This window comes from Telopea speciosissima, chromosome 2, assembly GCF_018873765.1.
Source record: "Telopea speciosissima isolate NSW1024214 ecotype Mountain lineage chromosome 2, Tspe_v1, whole genome shotgun sequence".
NCBI lineage: Eukaryota > Viridiplantae > Streptophyta > Magnoliopsida > Proteales > Proteaceae > Telopea > Telopea speciosissima.
In genome coordinates this window covers 53,231,128-53,252,185 of record NC_057917.1, presented here as the reverse complement: position 1 = coordinate 53,252,185, position 21,058 = coordinate 53,231,128, and the positions used below count along the sequence as shown (strand labels likewise).

Sequence of the window (21,058 nt, the reverse complement as noted above, 5' to 3'; positions counted from 1 at the left end):
GAGAAATATGGCCATTTCTATTTCCTTTTATTTTTTTTTTTTTCCTTTCATCTTGAGCTATGACAAACCTGCAAATCTCTTGCTCTCTTCTCATTCATGGGGCTTCTCTGACTCTGCTTTTGTGCCCACTTCAGTTTATAGTCCTTTTCATGCTTGTACTGTTTGGTCAGCAGGTTTTCCTTTTAATTTGTAGCCTTTATGTATTAAATATTCACCATAATCTTTATGGGCAATGTTCAGACACATCCTTCGCAGTCTTGTTTCATGTCGTCAATTGATCTTCTCACTCACTAGTCATATCAAGTGTGTCCCTCTCCCTAATTGCTAATTATTCATCTTCATGGCACCTATTGCTAGGTGCAATTCGGCTCTCCTCCAGCCGTGGCGGGAGCTGGAGGATCCAGCCCAGCAAAACAAGGGGTGTTTGGGTCATTCACAGGCCCCCCCCCTATGAAATGACCAAAACACCCTATGTTTTTGCTGGGCTGGATCCTCCAGCTACCGCCACGGCTGGAGGAGAGCCAGATCCTGCTAGGTGTGCCTCGTCTTCTTTAGTTGCTCCCCCTCCCCCTCCCTTTTACCTTTCTCACTCTTAAAAAGGTTTCGTCCAGATTATGTTGCCAGAAGCGATTGCTATTGTCATGGCTCCAATAGATAGTTCAAGGTGAGAAAGCACCATGGTATCTGGTTAAAGGAATGCTGAATCTGCAGTACATGTTTCAGTTTTTTCTCCCTAACTACTAGTGTCCCCATTTGTGCAGGAGACATGGTATTTTTCCGGTTGCCATCACTAGGTTGTATGTCAGTCATAGACAATGTCAGCAGAGTGCCTTCCATCTACATGAACAACCCCTAGTTGTATGCCCATTTATGAGCACTGTACAGATATCATCTCAGTTAGTCACATGATAAAAGAAAAAAAATAAAAAGGAAAAAAGGGTATACCCAGTGCACGAGACTCCCGCCACTGTGGGGTCTGGGGAGGGTCATAATATATGCAGCCTTACTCCTGCTTTCGCAAAGGGGCTATTTCCAGACTCGAACCTGTGACCATTTGGTATGGTGAACTCAGATAGTCACATGGTGAATGAAAATTGTGGGTAAAGCTCCACCACCTATTTTATTCATCAACCCTTTGTGAATCATTATCATAATATCTTGTAGGGAGAATGTTCTCTGTGTCGCAGCGCAGTCTTCGCCCAGGCACATGGGCAGCCTGTGCAGGGAATAGGGTGGTTATTACGTCCATCCCCATGTGCCTGGACGCAGGCTGTGTTGCGGCACAGAGAACAGCGCCCCTTTCTTATATTAGTGGTTCATCCAAAAAGCGTTAATAAATTTGTTTTTTTTTAAAAAAAAAAAAATGGAAATTTGGCAGTTGGTGTCATGGATTTTTGTCCTAGGCTTCAGAGGTTATCCATAACTGGAACTACATAATATCGAGTTTGCTTCTGGAAAGCATTGTCAAAAGTCAATTATTAACTTCGCTTTTTTTTCCCACACTACTTTTGTTATGATCACTGAGTTGATGTCCATTGTACAGTATGCGTGTTATATTGAACATTGTCATTGCCCATCTGTATAGGGGTGAAATGTTGCTGAATTCTATTACAAGCAAGATGATTTTCAGAAACTTCTGCTCCCATTCTGCATCAGTTAGTTTTTCCATCAATCTCAAATATATTAGTGGTAAGTTCTTATTGAAAAACTATTTTTTAGGGACCCATAAACCAACTATTATAACACCTTTTTATTTTCTTTTTTTTGGAGAAAAATGATTTACTGGAGGTTAAGAAGAAATTGGGGATATATACTGTTACAACTGCTTGCAGTTTGATGACCTGATCTCAGGCTTTGGTTCTGCTGGGAGATGGCCATAAAAAGGTGAAGGGTGAAAACCTCATTGCACGTTATAGGTGAAATTTTTTTTTTTCTGTTCTTCTCTAATCAACAATTCAGAATGGGGATGTGGGTTAGATTCCAACTGATAGGTTATTGTTCAACAGCACCACACCTACAGTTTTCTTTTTCTTTACTCGTTGATGAGTTGTAAAAGCTACAATAATATGAACTTTGACGCTCGTTTGAAAGTAGAAGAAGGTGGAGCAACTTAATCAGGTAGCACAAAATAAAGGAATGCAGGTGGCGAGGAAAAGTAAGATCAAAGATACTCTCGTGCCCAAGACTAAAATCATTCATCGACGAAAGAATCGTTTAACCGAACTTGAAGAGGATTATTTTCCACTTGCAGAAGAAGCAAAGTATTGGCCGATTCCCTGCCCGTACTTGGCAACATCACTGTCAAGACAGATTCTAAAGAATTTTTTTTTGATAAAGTGACAGATTCTAAAGAAGCAGCCTGAAGCCTGAAAACTTGGCCTTGAGACTAGTTTCAATGGCGAAAGGTTTTATCTTTTCACCTCCTCCATTCGGTGATGTGACCATGTGTTTGGGGTTTTGCCGTTTTGGGCCATCACTTCAGTCCACCCTACCCTAATGTGAAGTATGGACTACGGAGGGAGAAGCGTCTGTGACTGACATTGGGTTGAGTGAGACTTGAGAGTTGAGACGATGAAATTAAATCTTTGTATCACATCAGCCAATATGTAAACCCGACATGATATAGATGTAACAAAGAAAGTGGCCGATATTATGGATGCCGGAAGCGACTGATACAGTATCTGATACCGTGATTTAAATCAGTGCTTGAGACTTGAGGTTCTAGTGTCTCCTCTCTTATCGTCTCATGAGGTGCACAAGAAAGGCATCTTAGATTCATGGGTTTACCTTAGAATGCCCATAACGTTACACTATATGGGTCACACTGTGTTACAAGCTGATGGATTCCTCTTTCATGTAGGACATAGGACTGACATATGGTATATTGGTATATAACAACACACTGACATTGCTGTTTGTGCCCCACAGTTGGGCGTGGTGCACATGCGATGGAGAAAAGGATTGAAATCCTCGTTCCAGCTCAATCTGTATCATCCGAATGGCACCTAGATCTCGTGTTGATATTTGTTGCTGTCACGTAGAATGATCTCCAGCTCGAGGGTGCGCTGGAGAGGAGGCACAATCCCACCTTTGCAGCGACAAATCTATCAATCAATAGAGCATTTTAACCATCAGCAGACCATCTGAAAGTTTCAGGCTTCAGAAGTTGCAGCATCTTTGTACACTCAGAATGTCATAATGGTGATGTTTGCACGAGGTCTACAGTTGGTCCTACTCCTACACGCCAATGGGGCCCACGGATGAGAAAAGGTCTAAGAGGCTCATGCCTTCTCTGTCCCTTGGCTGTCCATTTTTTCTTTTTTCTGTTTTCCCCTTTTGGAATTGGGTTTCCACTTCAAATTGGAATTGGTCGAAACTTATCCCCATTTTCATCAAAAATCTTAAAATTTTCTTGTTAATGTATCTGAAGACCAATTCTAAGGTTCTTGAGCACTGATTCAGCTCAATTCCAATTCGATTTGAGTGATTCTGATCTGATTTAGATCAAAATTGTCAAATCCATCAGCATAATGGTAAGGTCCATATAGGGCAATGGACTCCCACCATATGCTTTTCTACCCGATAAATCATCGTGTGTTTTTTTTTTTTTTTTTTTTTTTTGGGTAAAAATATGCCATTGTGTGTCAATTGCCACGTAGAGAGAGCAATCATTGACCAACCCCCCTCCCTTGTCTCTCCTTACTAGTGATGGATAAAAATCCTCTGCAGTGCTGCTGGGTGTGTGATGCACATCCTGCAGCACAGCAAAGGCTTAAATCACAAGGCTTGATCATTAGTTGAGAGGGAGAGGGAGGGGGCCAGTGATTATTCTCTCCACATGGCAATTTACGGGAGAGAGACTGAAATCACAACGCTTGATCAATAATAGGGAGGGAGACAGTGAGTCGGTCAGTGATTGCTCTCTCTATATGGCAATTAAAAAGAGAGACTGTTTTTTTTTTTTTTTGGGTAACAAAAAGAGAGAGACTTTAAACCACAAGGCTTGATCAATAGTAGGGAGAGACAGAAGGGAGAGGGTGGGCGGGGGGGTTGTCAGTGATTGCTCTATCCACATGGCAATTGACACACGACGGCTTATCCGGGTAGAAAAGCATATGGTGGGGGTCCATCGCCCTGTATGGACCCTACCATTATGCTTATCGTCATCGTCATCGTCATCTCATTTAAATCTAAAAAGTTTTACACTTTGGCTCTGGAAGGGTATCTTCGTTTCTACTAAAAGTTACACTGCATTCCCTCCTATGCCCGAGCCCTCTATGGAAGAATTAACACTATCCTTTCCCGTTCATATGCAGATAAAACAAGGGGAATATATTTTCTTGGGCAAGGGTTATCGGAGCTGGTGGGTGGGTTACCTAGGCTTTTCACATAATTTTTTCTTTACCCATTCTTTAAAAAAATATTAAAAAAAAATAAATAAAGGGGATTGAGTCCCTGCTTAGCACCTCAAAGACGCTGGTAGCTCAAACATATTTTTCCCCATTTTTTTTTTTTGGTAATGCATTTTCCTCCCCATTTTTCATAGTCTGTCAAGTGGAATTCCAAATTTGGTAAGTTTTTTGCCAAAGATATTACAACATAGATCTACAATCAACAAAATTTGGGTGGTTAGGGAAAAACCCCGCTACATGGTGCGCTATATAGATGATTTTAGCTAGCCTTGAAACTTGATAAATGACTAATCAAATTGTTCTCTATCTAATTAATGGGTAGAATTGTCACATTAGCCACCCATTGATATGGCTTCTTATAATGCACAAGAAAAAACTAACTAGATTTTAAAAAAAAATAAAAAATTGAGACAACTAAATTTATAGACTACCAATGTGTGTGGTCAAGATCATTCTGTCCAAAAAATGGTGAGCAGTATAGGGAGGCTTTCCTAAGCAAGGGTGTGAAAGACTTTCCTCAATATAGGATAGGAAATCCACACTGTCTTTGTTTGTTACTTTACATTACCCTATAGGTAGGAAGGTAAAAAGGTTCTCTAAATTGCCGAGGCAAGATACACTAGCATTTATATGTCTATCTCTCTCTTCCCTCCCTTTTTTTTTGAATAAATTATCTCCCTCTTCCTCCATGACATAACCTTGACACCCTCCTATGTATAATATCGTTTAATTTCCTCCCTTGTGCCATTTGGATAGAGAACCCTTTTCCACATAACAAATATATGAGTTCAAGAAAGACAAAGGGTTACTTTCACCATATATATTGCACTAATCTAAATTTATTTTAGGATAAAAGAACTCTGTGGAGGAAGCATGCGCACTGTGCCCAAAATTAAAGGAGGTGAAATGACCACCCCACAACTCATGACATGCGAAATGCCACCCCCATGATTCTTTTGTGCTCTCTCACAAGAAACACTTGCCCTTTATTCTAATTCGTATACAACAATCTATACTTTGACATCTCTTATCACTATGCTTGATGGGAGTGACTCTCATATGAGAAGGTGGCATTCCACATCGGATCAGAAAGTCTATTGGAGGGTTCACCACTCCAATCTAATCTTTTGGTGATCTCAATGTGGAGCCACTCTCACTAGTTTCGGCATTAACTTAACTGAATCATTTGTTAAAGTTTCTCTGTTTGAAAGCTAAGATAAGAAAATAAAAGAAAACAAAGAACATAATAAAACAAAATTCATGATGATAAAGCAATTGATTCGTGTATATCCTTCTCTTTAAATTCAATTTTTTTTTGAATCTTTTCTTTTCTTGGCTTCCAAACATAGCTTATTATATGTCGCAACGTTTTTCGTTATGATCTTGAGCATCTCTCATTCTATTGTTCTTAATTCTAATCTTTAATTTCTACAAAAAAAAAAAAAAAAAAAAATCTAATATTTAATTATGGGAGTATGCATAAAGAGCGTCTAAATGACACATTTATAGATGTGTTTAAAACTTAACACCTTCACTTAATTGCCCCTTGTCTTATTCCTAAAAATATTTAATGTAATTTTTTCAATAAGAGTAAATCTATCATTTCACATAGGAACTACATTAAATGTTGCATTAAAAGACTTTCAAGTTTTTGAAAATTCTTTTTTTACCCTTATATTTAGTACTGCATTGAGAATAAAACAAGGGGCAAAATAGTAAAATTACAAATTTATTGACACTCTTAAGAAAATTGCTTTAATTATTTTCATTAGGATAATTTTATTTTTGGTAGAAGCAAATTTATTGCAAACCAGGGTAAGATGATTATATCAATTTGGTGTCTGCTCTCCGTTAACCTTATGGGATTGGTGTGTGGTTTGTGTGATTACACTTTCATCAAACAAAAAAATAAATAAATTTTGGTGTCCATTCGGACTCCCTAAAAAAAAGCATGAGGGTATGCGTTAAGATGGACCAATTTTAGACTTATTGAGCCATGACTCATGACTCGTGGCCAGATTTCATCTAATGATTGCAGTTAGGCAAGTAAGCACCATATCAACAGACCCTGCCCTAACCATGTATTTAATTTCAGACCGATTTTGGTTCTAAAAAATGGCATGGATTGGCCATGTATAAAATTTCAGCCTCGAATATAATAATATATTCTCCCATGTATATCCCTGCATCCTCTTTTATAGGGATTTCAATTTTCACAAAAATAAAAATAAAAAATTGATCGCTAATTATTGGTCCCATCAATTTAAAACCCCACATCGATAGCTAATCAGGTCTCATAGGTTAGACATGGACATGTTCATATTCGGTTGATTGTTACCGATCCATAAATGAGATCAAGTTAATCGGCCTTTAAACCAACTAATTGGTCTATAAAGGTAGTTACAAATGAGTTGATCAAGTTATAAATGAGGTAATGGATTTCAAAGCAAAAGAATTCATGGTTTTCGCATGCTGAAACTACTCATTTTTTTTAATAGTTTACAACTACTCATTTAGTTTAGCATTTGAAAAGACGTGAAAATTCTAATTGTTGATACCTGTGGAATGATTTAGATTATTCACATGTCAAATTTCAACCTCAAATTCAAACATCACACTTAAACTTATCCATAAACCCTTTTAGTAGTTCCAAAATTTCAACCCTTTGGTTTGTTTTGCTTTGCTTTTATGTTTATTGGTTGATTGGTACACTTGGGCTAAGACTTGAATTGTAGGCAAGAGACCTTTGACTCTACTTGTCTAACAAATCTCGGACCCATCCAAGTGACCATGTGATAGATGTTATGTCCAAACCAGAAACACTAACTGCTATATTTGAAAAAACTCTTTACCAAAAAAAAATTTGGATAAGTGATTTTTTTTGGTAATTAAAATAGGCAAAATTGTTATAAAATAGGAATTTTTGAAAAAGAATCTTAAACATTGTGATGAGTATATTGAGATGGTCCACTAAGTTTGACATTTGTTTTATTTAATACATCTATTCATTTGTTAAAATAACAAAATCGTCTTATCCTAAAAAAATAGGTTAACCTTGGTTTTAAATACTGGTATCGGATCACATAAAGAATCGTATAAAGGCAAAATCACTCAAAAATGGGGATGCGAAGATGGTAAAACCAACATGAAAATGTTTTAATTTTTGTATTGACAACCAAACGCTATCTTCATGGATGGATACAGCCATGCCGTCGGGCTCGGGACCCAATGCAAGGGAATGTCCAATGAGACATCCAACGGGGTTGGGCTGATGTATCCTTCAGTTCGTGACTTAAGTGGTAGAAACTTTAAGAGAATTGGGGCGTGGGGTATGTCATACTAGAGTTCAGATCACCTACCCATATGGGGGAGCAATGGGGACAGATCACAACCTTCCATGAGCTGTGGGACCCAATTTCCATGGAGGGTTTAGTTCTGTCCCCAACTTTATTATTTTATTTTCTTTCTTCTCCATCTTTCTCTTCTCCCGCCTCTCCCGTGACAGACCCTTTTCTGTAAAGTTTCCACGTTAACGCACCGTTTTCTCTCTCTCTCTCTCTCTCTCTCTCTCTTTTCACCGCCAATTTCCTTATTTTAGTTTCTCATTCTCTTCTGCAAGTACGAAGACAAGTTTCTCCCAAAAATCTGGGAGATAAAAAAAGAGATTCAGTGCTTGTTTCGTTTACATTTCTCCGATTTCCCTCTTTTCCTTCAACTATAATTGCTTACATCTGAAGGGGAGGGGAAAAAAAAAAAAGGGAAAAGGCTAACTACTTCAATTCGCAAGGAAGAGAGAGAAAGAGAGTTGTAATCTCTGAATGTTGAATCTCTCTCAGATCTTCAAAGGTTTTGACAGCTTCTCATTCCTTGTCTTTTTTCTTTTTTTTTTTTTTTCTTTTTCGGTTTCGAAGGAAGAAGATCAAAGGAAGTAGTTAGAGATGGCGATCGATCTCTGCTCGGCTTCGGAGAGTTCTGGGATCGGAATAAGTCCAAGAATTTCGTTTTCTCATGATCTATGCCACTCTGATGTCGTCCCTGTCGAAGAATACAGCCATCGATCAGATGCGTCGCTCTTGGATTCAAGCTTCAATTTTGATTTCGGCGTCAGCGGAAGCTTCGAACAAGAACCATTTTCGGCTGATGATCTCTTCTTCGATGGAAAAATGCTTCCTTGTGAAATTAGGGAGAAAACAGAGAATGCTTCTCTTTCGAAACAAATCCATCAACCTATCCGTCCTCTGCCACCTCTGCCTCCGCCTCCGCCTCCTCCTAAACCTTATCTTACTAATACTACGAGTGATGATTCGAAGAAAGAAAGCTTGAAGAAAATCATGGCGATGACTACCGAATCGGAAGAAAAGGCCTCCTCGAAATCTTTCTGGCGGTTCAGACGAAGCAATAGTTTCAATTGCTGGAATGGTCAAATTTGCTCCATACCGCTTTTATCCCGAAGCAATTCAACAGGTTCAACATCAAATTCCAAACGACAACCATTGTTAAAGGACAGTCAAAATCAATCCCATAAACCTCCTTCCATGCCAGCAAAATTTTCTTCTTCTTCATCTTCGTCATCGTCATCGTCTCAGAAGCATCCACTGAAAAAGAATTGTGGCGGTGGATCTTACGGCAGTGGGGTTCGAATTAGTCCTGTTCTTAATGTTCCACCTCCCTATATTGCCAAAGGAACTGTAAATTTATTTGGTTTGGGTTCGTTATTCAGCACTGGAAAGGATAAGAACAAGAAGAAATAATCTGCATTCTTTCTTCTAGGTGATGAATTGGTTTACTATTTGCATATTTTCATGGGTTTAATACGCCCTCAACATTTGTTCTTGAATTACTGTGTGATCAAGTTGTGAAATTGAATGCAATTATGTGAAGAATGAAGGATTCCAGAGTTTGACAAATCATATCTTAGCTTTGGTCTTTTTATCTGTTTAACACTCAAATTATGATTAGAATTGATTATGGGGTTTTGAATAGTGAGCATTTGCAGTAGACTAAACAGGGAAGAAGAAGAAGAAGATGTCAAAGGTTTAGGGGACAGAATAGCAGGTATCCATTCTTCTTTCATTGTTAATCTTTTGGATGAATTTTTTTACAATGATAAAAAATTTGGGTATCTTTTGTTTATTTAATGGCTTCCATTTAGTCTTTGTTTATACATATATACTTGATTTGATTTGGTTCCAGAATTAATTTTGGTTGTTTTTTGTTGTCTTGTGAGGTTAAAGACAAAGGAGTTGTTTCTAATAAGAAGCCAAGGAGTGGTTTTAGATTCTAGAAAGAAAGAAAGCAATGGCAGATGGCCTTTCTTTTTCCTTAATTTTCTGCATTAACCTGGTTGTTTGTATTAGCTTAGTACCCCACTAATCAAATTAATTAGCATTCCCTGGATTCTTCTCACCTTTGCTTATATGACTTTAGGTGTGAATATATATATATAAAGAATGGTAGTGTTTGCATATGATCAAGGCCCCATAATCTTATTTTATTTCATCAAAAAAAGCTCCATCGCAGAATTTTGATTTCAATCATCCATTTCCTCTAATATTCTTCTCAGCTATCATTGAGAGACAAGAAATTGACAACCATGTGCCCTGATCGTGTAAAGTACTAAGCAAATTATGAAGCAAACCAAATGGCCCATTACGAACTGGGCATGGAGCCAAACCAATTGGTGAACCATATTGCAATATTATACTCGGTAAAATTAACTTAAGTTGTGTTTGGTATTCTTTCTTGGAATGCATTCTAGGTCGATAATGCCTTTTTTTTTTTTTTTTTTAAAGAACCAATGTATTCAGGAAAACGAGATACACTCTTGAGATCTGGTTGGAAATGTTCAGATAAACAGGGATCAGAAATAGGTCATGATGTCCATCGAGCGACAGACGAAGCCTTCCTTGCAAGAGCATCTGCTACAACATTAGCAACTCTTGGAATAAAGTGAAAAATACAGGACTCAAAGTAACTAACTAGGTATCTAATGTCATATACAATAGAACAGAGAATGAATCTAGAATTGACAGACTCAGACCGGAGATACGATATCAACTATTGATTATCACTCTCCACAATCAAGTTGTCGACGCCTTCCGAAATAGCCTCCAAAAGACCTTGCCGAATTGCTATGGCCTCTCCCACCAGAACATTTTCAAAATAACAAGGTTCAGAAATGGCAACGATACATCTCCCCAAATAATCTCTAATTAAAAAACTCAGCATCCCTCGATTCTCCTTTGCAAGAAAAGAAGCATCACTTTTCAACTTTACAAAAGGTTGAAAAGGAGATTCCCATGTCAAGATTGGTAGAGCTTGAGTGCCCACCAATACTTGCCATTTAATGGGAGGAGCATTCATGAATTCCAACCAAGCCGACTGTGACGAATCTATAACCTCATTTGGCATCCACTGCCGACTAGTAACGAGCAACTCGTTACAATAATGCATTATGAGATGACAAAAATAATGAAAATTATCATCTCGGAATGCATTATCGACCTAAAATGCATTGCAAACATGACCTTAGTTTTGCATAATATTAATACTTATCTTCTCACCTTTTTGGATAGCTATCTGTGTCACAATTGTTTATTATGTTTCTAAAATTCACTTGACATATCTGAACCGCCCATTTTCATGGTTTTTCTTATCTAAAGTGTTTGATTAGAGTTGGTAGAATGCATAATAATGGTTGGAGTACAAGTAGATGGACATACTCGAAGGAAATTTTTTTTTTTGACTTGGATAAATACAACGGGAATGCAATTGAATGACTCTAAAATTTGACATATGATTAATTTAGAGCATGTCTTCTTTATTTAAGTGGTAGAATGAGGAGTACATGAAATTTGGGAAAGTAACAACAATGTGACAATAATATTTCAATTTTTTTTGAAGTATAAAGGTATCTCGATTAGGTGTCTCACCTCTCCTTGGCTTACCATGATCTTTTCAATTAAAAAAGTTTTTTTTTTGATAAACAATTTAAAAAGGGGCAATTACTATCGCTACCCTACACTTAACCTATATTTACTAAAACTACCCTATCTTAAACTTCTTTTCTAAAACTACCCTGCTTATAAACTTTTACATCTCCTTCTACCCTCATGTTTTCAAATACCCCGATTGCCCTTCCTTTTCACCTAGTAACCTGTTAATCTATTTAACCTACCATTCTTCTTCTATTTTTTTTATTATTTTTGTCATCAAAATAGTAAAAAATGAAAGCAGCCACCCGTTTCTTGTCTCTCTCGTTTTTTACTTCATTAGGTTTTTTTTTTCTTCAATTCTTCTATTTAATTAATTTTTTATTCAACATTTCACCCTCATCGTTCTTCTTCGAACAGATCGACCTGATCCTCACAGTGATCCAATTCTTCTCCTTCGTCTCCGTTACAGGTGCGTTCCCTTCTTTGAAACCGATCCATTTTTCATGGATTCTCAGCTGAAATCACCAAGAAAACAGAGACAATCCGATGATTGATCATGTGTCGTTCTATCCCATGGCTGTGAGGTTGAGGAGAGATAAAGATGGTCGTGTAGAGATCAATTGCAATGGAAAGGGAGGGTTGTCTTATGCTTCTGCGAATATGAAGAGGGAGAAGAAGAGTGACGGCTCGAGAATTGCGCTATAGGTTAATAAAAAATAAAAAACACGGAAAGGTAAATTGAATAAAAAGAGGAAGAGAGAGAAGTCTTGTGCCTTGAAGAGAGTCGATCTGTTTCCATGGTTTTAGTGCACGGTATTGGAACGGGTATCGGTAACCTGCAAAACCGATACAATACTGATACGGTATCGGCCTGGATCAGACAAAATTACCCTTGAATCTCCTTAAAAAATTAAGTTTTTATCATTTTACCCCTTGTCAGTACTGTGCTACCGATATGGTATCAGCACGGATCGATATCGGTGACTAGCAAATATGTATCTCCCGATATGGGCGATACGATATCGATACTTAGAACCATGATCTGTTTGAAGAAGAACGATGAGGATGAAATGTTGAATAAAAAATTAATTAAATAGAAAAATTGAAGAAAAAACAAAAAAAATAAAAGAATGGAGTAAAATATAGGAGAGAGAAGCGGGTGAGTGCTTTCATTTTTTACTATTTTAATGACAAAAATAGTAAAAAAAAAAATAAAAGAAGAATGGTAGGTTAAATAGATTAGCAGATTACTAGTTAAAAAGGAAGGGTGATTTGGGTATTTAAAAGTATGAGGGTAAAAAAAGATGTAAAAATTTAAAAGCAGGTAGTTTCATAAAAGAAAGTTTAAAGTAGGATAGTTTTAATAAAGATAGGCTGTGTACGGATAGTGACATAATTGCCCCTTAAAAAAGTTAGCTAAGCTACAAAATATGATACTCAACCGCTGGAATTTGAGTTCTCTTTTTTGTTTTTTTTTTTTCACTTTATAGGCTAAAAGTAATGGGAATTGGTCACTAAAATCACCCTGAATTCCTAATCGGGTGACCTTAATAATTGAGTGCACGTTTTAAGTTTTGACAAGGTAACGTGACTTCCACTACAAAAGTCTCCGTGGATTTGAAGGTTTTAGTACTTCAAATGAGATTTTTCACTCTGGAGGCTGGAGGAGGCTGGAGGAGGTTTGGTCCATTTGGATTTGGAGACCTCTGTGTGGCTTCAAATGCCTTTTTTTTCTTTTTCCACTCTGGAGTTAAGAGGTTTCGTACATTTTGGATTTGGATACCTTTGTGTTTCCTGGAATAGAAAAGGTTCAATAATCGATACCTCTGTGTTTCCTGGAATATAAAAATGTTCACTAATCAATACCTTTGTGTTTCCTGGAAGATAAAATGGTTTTTTAATGATCCCAACGAAATAGGTAAGGCTGAGTTGAGTCGGTAGCTTTACATAAGGCTGTAATCGGATCGGATTCGATCTGCTCGGATAGTGATATATTTGCATCTGCATCTGATTAGCTATCGGACGGATTTAAATAGTACTAAATGGATACGGACACGAATACGGATCGGATATTTTATCCATTTACATGTAAATATAGTTTTTTGGATAGCTATAGCCTATCCATATCCGCATCCGTTTAGCTTTTGGACGGATTCGGATAGTGCTAAACAGATACGGAAACGGATTTGAATTTCGGCAATTCATTTACACCCCTAGCTTTACATGCAGTGGAATATACCACTGAACATGCATTAGAGACAATAAGTACATTCTCCACTCCTCCCAGTGGCCCATGGGCCTCCTCTCACATCCATCGAGGCTGGGCTGTTGGGTGGCATGTGTGCCAGCATGGGTCCAGTGTGCATCTCAACGTGTCCAGCAGCCCAGCATCGTTGGATACTTGGCACTCCTTGGGTGCTTGACGTACAGGAGAGGAGCCGAATCCTCTCTTAGTGGGCGGACCTCCAACCCCAATAACCCCCGTGGCCAGGTGTCTCTCTCTCGCTCTCTCTCACACACACACACATAAGCACGCTCACACGCAGGAACCTGTCCCGTAGGGAACTTGGGTACCTACCCCCTTCATGAAGGCTTCAAGTATAGTTTGTGTCCTTTTCTTCTACAAATACCCTTTGGCTATCAGAAATATTGACCGCACTTGCTTTTGTAGTGGTAAAAGTTCTTTGCATAGTCTAGATGTGAATGTTTTCCCATTTGGTTTATCCTATTGTGCTACGTTGAAGAGTGATGTGCCATCTCTAATTGTTGGATAGATAAGACATGGTTTAGATTATCTATTTATTGATTTTCTTGGTTAAATTCAATCAAATGTCCTTCTCATATATTGTATTTTTTTTTAGTTGTGTATCGTTTTCAATATTTTAACAAAGACTATTTTTTAGTGAATTTTAAGCTTTTATTTTACAACATAGTTAGTTCTATGTGGAATGAAACTTGACATGTGAGCAAACAACCTTGGGCTATACCAACTCACAAAAGTTAAGCCCTAATTGATTTAAGGGTAATTTACACATACCACCCCTGAGGTTTGACGAAAATATGATTTTACCCCTCAGTTTTGGAAAAATCTGTGTACCCCCTTGAGGTATACAAATGTTAACAAATAAATCCATTCCGTCAGTTTATGACTAATAACGTTAAAAATATAGAGTGAACTGACATAATTGGCCTTGCAAGGAAAACAAAAAAAATAAAAATAAAAAAAATCTGCAACTCATCTTCCCAGTTGCAGGCTATTCCATGAGTAACTCGATTGAGGTTTCCAAACATTTAAACTACAAGACCACAATTTATTAAACAAGTATTGATTAACAAGGACTACTGGACAAAACACAGAAATACGGAAAATTTTTTTGGTTTGAAACCCTAAATCTCCAAAACCCCCCAAATCCTTCATGCTTTCTCTTCTTCTCAATTTCATTCTTCCCGTGGAATCAACCCAGCTTCACACCCAGTCTCAAGTTTCTGGTTTGGAACCCTAAATCCCCAAAACCCCTCAATCCTTCATGCCCTTTCTGATCGAAGTTCCATTTGAGTGGTAATAACCGTTGATTTGAAAAGGGAGTAAATCGAAGCCTCCATCTTGATCGGCCAGCTTCGTGTGTCATCCGTGTCTCCATCACTCCCATCCGTCCAGCAACTCCGCAATTTCTGAGTTAAAGGATGATAAAGAGAGAGAGAAAGGAAGTAGATTGACAGCAACCATGGGTTCGAGTAAAGATGAGAAATCGAGAAGGCTTTGGAGAGGGTTGAATACCCTCTTCGTCTTGGTAACTATGTTGATTTCTCTTACCATCTTCTCTGCTCCTGTCGTCCTTGTCATAACCGATGCGCATCTCGCTTCTGCAATTTTCTCCACGTCATCCCTTTTTCAATTGAGACACTTTCTTCTCATGTTAGAAATTATATGCCTCTCATCTCCATCACTAGATCAACTGTGATTATATATAAGAATTAAAACGCACCCAACAAAAATTCTGCTTCTAAATTAGTTAAATATTCAATTTTTGATTTACCAAAACATAAAATTGATAAGATTTGGGTTTGATTGTTGCAGGTTCTTATTATTTCTGTGATGCACCTTTACACTTTACACAGCCGTCCTTCATGTTAGTATTTTCTGTTATTATTAGGACATCTAGTCATCTAGTGTGGACTATATTTTCCATTGTAAATTTATGCCTCATATTTATGAGAAGGCAAAATGGCAGGGAAAGGAGAATCAAGCCAATCTGCATCAAAATGGGAGTTTGTAACTTTGTATTCCATGTGGGGATCTAAATTTGTATTTTTTTGTTGCAGGTTCTTATTATTTCTGCGATGCACCTTTTTGCCAGCAAAACAATTATCAAGAGTTTTTGTAAAGAGAGATCTATTTTTTGAAATAACCTGCAACTCATCTTTCCCAATCGATTTGGGGAAGATGAGTTGCAGGTTTTTTTTTTTTTTTTTTTTTTTTTCTTCTTGAAAGGGTATTTTTGTAACTTTACCCCTTGATTTTAACACTGTTAGTCATGAACTGACGGAATGGATTTATTTGTTAACATTTGTAAATCTCAGGGGGGGTACACTGAATTTTTCAAAATTGGAGGATAAAATCATTCTTTCGTTAAACCTCAGGGGTGGTATGTGTAAATTACCCTTGATTTAACATGTGGCAGATAATAAGGCTGATAAGAAAAGCTTCTTTTATGGACCAAGTAGGAAATTAAAGTTTTTTTTTTCTTCGAGAATTTAGAAATGGGTTCTTACATAAACAACATGATTCAGCCCAAAACAAGTAACAAAAGTGCTTTAAAAGTGAATGCAAAATGACAAAATAAGAGATGGGCAAAAGAACGCTAACTGGTTATGTGATTCTTGTGCCCACTCATAGGATCACATGAATTTACCATTCAGCCATCAGTAAAAGAAAAAATCTCATTCAAACAGATAAACCTCTGTAATCTCATTGGCCCTGCACTGATGCAGATTCTACACGACAAGACTGCGATTTCTTACCCCTGAAAGAAACACCACTAGATTACATTACAGTGAGTTTGTAATTGACCATATTAATGTTACATATCTTTGTGACATTTCCTCATGTCGAAAATTGTAACTTTGGCAAACATAGGTGGGGGCACGTGGTAAAGGACCTGATACCCCTATTGTTGGTCGAATTTAAGCTCAAAACAAGTAGAGGAAGTTCATTAAAATTGAGTTCAAAATTAAAGATTGCATATATGTCATTAGATTCCATTATAGTAAATATCTTTTGGAAAAAGAACATCACTCAGTCACTTGTCGTCTATGCTTAGACACATGAGCATGCAAAATTACCACTCAACCCCTCCCCTATTGTTGGTCGAATTTAAGCTCAAAACAAGTAGAGGAAGTTCATTAAAATTGAGTTCAAAATTAAAAATTGCATATATGTCATTAGATTCCATTATAGTAAATATCATTTGGGAAAAAGAACATCACTCAGTCACATGTCGTCTATGCTTAGACACATGAGCATGCAAAATTACCACTCAACCCCTCCTGAAATAAAATAAAAAATAAAAAATAAAAAAAATCATCCTTATTGATGCTCTTGCATGCATTCTTATTGGCCTCCGCATTGGTGTAGGGACTACACAACCAAGCAGAGATCTCTTGCCCATATCATTTTTATGATTTATGAAATTTTAAAATCACTTTTTTTAAAAAAAAACCATTCCCATGCTTATTTAAAGCTCCGATCCAATTGAGATAGGTGTGTCCTGTATAATATGGATCCACTTGTACGGTTTCACCTATCTGAATTATTCCTCATGGCAATGAAATATGATCTTGTGACCAAAAGAAGGTTGATAAAGGCTAATGCCAGTTTTTCCAATAAGTAATTTTATGAAAATTTAATGTGGAGAGCTTCTCCACACTAGTGGACATGGAGATCGTAAATCTCCTAATTGCCTCAACCTATAAACCTAAAGAGTAAACGCCAAGGGTAAGAACCCCTTAATCTTACCTTTCCTACTTAACAAGGCTAATAAGCATTTTTTTTTTACCCTTATTCTCCCTCTTTAAGTTAGAGTGTAAAGGACCCCCACCCCTTACAATCTACAGGCAGGAGGGTAAGGCAGGTAAGACGGATAAATGGGTTCCATTGCCAACTTCAACTTTACTTACTCTTGCTCTTGGGCCATGGTTGGCTTAACTATAATAGTTCACAGGACCTAAATTTTGAAAGGGAGAGGGATAGGCACACGACGTATGCGATAAACTAGCAGATGGCACCAATGGAGGCATGGGATAGGGTATCATACAAGAGGGGCAGAGGTCATTTCAAAAGGGGAGGAAAAGAGAGATAGAGACAATGAGCGCTAGCTTACGGTACTCTGGCAGTGTGCCCTGCCTTTTCCCATTTTGAAATAAAGGGCAAATGGTTGCACTTAGAGGAGGCAAAATGACGACCCCGCCCCCATGAAAGGTGGAAATGTCCACCCTAATTTGAAATTCCATTTTGTTCAAGTGATGTTGGTATTAGTGTCCCATACTCCCATAGACCAAAGGTGATTGGGTTTTGACTGTGTTGGTCAATGTTGGACTAGATCGGGTCTTGTGAGGCCCAGAAGTTTTATTGGGCTAGGCCCATGGGTGAATTGGTTTTTCTAATAAGGTTCTAGGAATGGACTATAAATAGCTTCTAAGCCTACAATTGAAGCTCATGGCAAGCAGATGCGCTTTGGGTTTTCTAGTGCTTGAGAGATATATGGGGATTATCTTATTGACACACCCTTAAGGTGTCAAATAATTTGAAATCTTATTTTTTTTTTTTTGCCCTTTTAAATACCCTTTTTCTCCAATGAAGATAAATACTATTATCTCAAATGTGTATTCTAAAATATGCAAAACAATGATAGCTTTTGATAATGACACAAAGATAAGTCGCTTTCAAATTATTTTTGAAAATTCTTTTGTACTCTTAACTTAAAGAACTTCTGGGAATAAGATAAAAGACAATTAAAAGAATATATCAAGTTCTAAATATACACATAAAGATGTCATTTAGAGATTCCCGTCACCCATATATATTCATAAATAGTTAACTTGAAGTCAGTTAGACATTCCCTTACGTATATCTTTTGTTCTCTATGTGATTTTCTTTATTGTTATCTTGATGAGATTGTGTGTGCGTCATGGGTGCACTTCTGGCACAATGCAATTTGGTGGCCATTCGCAGTTTGGTGATCAAGAAGTTGCAATATTTCTAATCTAATACTTCAAGTTAACTATTTGATTAATATTTATATGGGAAAAAGATTTCAATAGATTCTCATATTTTGACCATGTGGTTCTGCACTGACACACACATTCTCTCTCTCCTCTTTGACCATGTGAATCCTTATAAGATGAAATTATTTCCCACCCCTTTATTGGTGTAGGTAGGAGATTACAACCCCCCCACACACACACTACTCCGCACTGCATCGTCCCTACTTATATTTTACATTCTCCCATTCCTTGAAAGCCCTATTTTAATTGTGTGACCCCCACATTAAAGAAGGAGAATGTTGTACTTCCAGCGAATTGCAATTCTTTCCTTAATTGGAAATTTCATTTTGTTGAAGTTATGTTGGCATTAGGTGTCCCATAGACCAAAGGTTACTGGGTTTTGACTGTGTTGGTCCATGTTGGCAGTTTGGCTCTCCTCCAGCCGTGGCGGGAGCTGGAGGGTCTAGCCCAGCAAAATAGGGGGGTTTTGATCATTTCACAGGGACCCAAGTGGGCCCCCTTGTGAAATGAACAAACCCCCCCCCTCCCGGTTTTGCTGGACTGGACCCTCCAGCTCCCACCACAGCTGGAGGAGAACCAGATCCCCATCTTGGACTAGGTTGGGTATTGTTAGTCCCGGCAGCTTTTTTGGGCTAGCCCATGAGTGAATTGGGTTTTCTTATAATGTTCTAGGAATGGATTATAAAAATCTCTTCAAGCCTACAATTGAGGCTAAGGGGAAGAAGATGCGCTTTGGGTTTTCTAGTATTTGGGAGATATTTCACCCGTGGATGCGGGCGAGTTTGCCAAATTGCGTATAAGGATTTTTTTTATTGACATTTTTTAAGGTGTGCTCAACAAAACACATTGTTTTTTACCCTTTAACGCAATATACTTTTTTTTCTCCAATGAAGATAAATACTGTTATTTCACATGTGTATTCTAAAAACATGCAAGACAATGACGGTCTTTGATAATGACATAATGATAAGTAACTTTCAAATTATTTTTGAAAATTCTTTTATACCCCTAATTTAAAGAACTTTTGGGAATAAAATAAAAAGTTTCAATTAAAAGAAGGGAATGTCTAAATGATACCTCTCTGGGTGTATTTAGAACTTGACACATTTTAATTGCACTTTGTCTTATTCTGAAAAGTTCTTTAAATTAAGGGTATATAAAGGTGTATATAGAACTTGACATCTTTTTCTAATTGTCCCTTTTCTTATTCCTAATAATTATTTAAATTAGGGGCATAAAAGGGTTTTCCAAAAAAACTTGAAAGTGACATATCTTTATATCATTATTAAAATGTATCATTGTCACACATATTTCAAGTATTATTAGAAAAAATATGTATAATATTAAAAGAGCAAATGTAAGGTTGCAAATTATTTGACACATAGATGGTGTCAATAAGAAAAATCCCTTAAAAAAAATGTGTCAATGTCTAAATATACCTATAAAGGTGTCATTTACAGGATTCTGTATCCCATATAAATATTCATTAAACAGTTAACTTGAAGTCATTTAGACGGTCCCTTACGTATACCTTTTGTTCTCTATGTGATTTTCTTTATTGTTATCTTGATCGGATTGTGTGTGCTATGGGTGCACTTGAGGAACAACACATTTTGGTGGCCAATTCCAATTTGGTGATCGAGAAGTTGTAATCTTTCCATTCTAATACTTCAAGTTAACAATTTGCTGAATAAGTTAACCTTTTGGGATTGGTGTGTAGTTTGTGTGATTACACTTTCATCAAAAAAAAAAAAAAAAAATTTTTGCTGAATAATTATATAGGAAAATAATCCTAATGCATTCTCACATTTTGACCATGTGGTCTACACTGACACACACACATTCTATCTCTCCTCCCTGACCATATGAGTTCCTACTAGATGAAACCATTTCCAATGTTGTGATTGGTGTAATGTAGGAGATTACCCCCACCCTGCTGGCATGGAAAACTCTCCCCACGTATATTTTACATTGTCTCATTCCTTAACAGTGGTATAATTCTGTGACCCCCACACTGGAGTGTCAATGGGTCGGGTTGGGCTGGGCTTGACCTAAACCCCAGCCTAACCCTAGGGGTTTTAAACTAAAACTAAGCCCAGCCCGGTCCTGCCAGGGCCTTACAAACCTCGACACGACAAAATCTTATGTTAAACCCAGGCTCAACCCAGTCCTGTTCAGGCTCAAGGCAGGTTAGGGCGGGCCCAAGCTAACCGGGCTTTTTTGACACCCCTACCCCACATATTAATGTTTATTGAGAATCAAGGGTACCTTCTTTACCCAATTTCAGGAATCCATGTATTGTTGCAGAATGGTAGCAGATTTGTTTGATGTCCAAGCTAGAACTTTGGAATGAAGATTTAATTAGACTTGCCTTTGATTCTGTTGCAGCAAATGCAAACCTGCGCATGTAGATTTCATTCCTCCAAT

At 37.5% G+C, this 21,058-nt stretch overlaps 1 protein-coding gene across 1 annotated transcript; it reads left to right on the top strand.

The window, feature by feature from the left end:
* Positions 1-8,321: 8,321 nt before the first annotated feature.
* On the top strand, positions 8,322-9,311 carry LOC122652329. The gene is given in 1 exon segment (XM_043846039.1): positions 8,322-9,311. A coding segment is annotated over 1 exon segment (921 nt). The 5' UTR covers positions 8,322-8,350; the 3' UTR covers positions 9,272-9,311.
* The last annotated feature ends 11,747 nt before the right edge of the window (positions 9,312-21,058 follow it).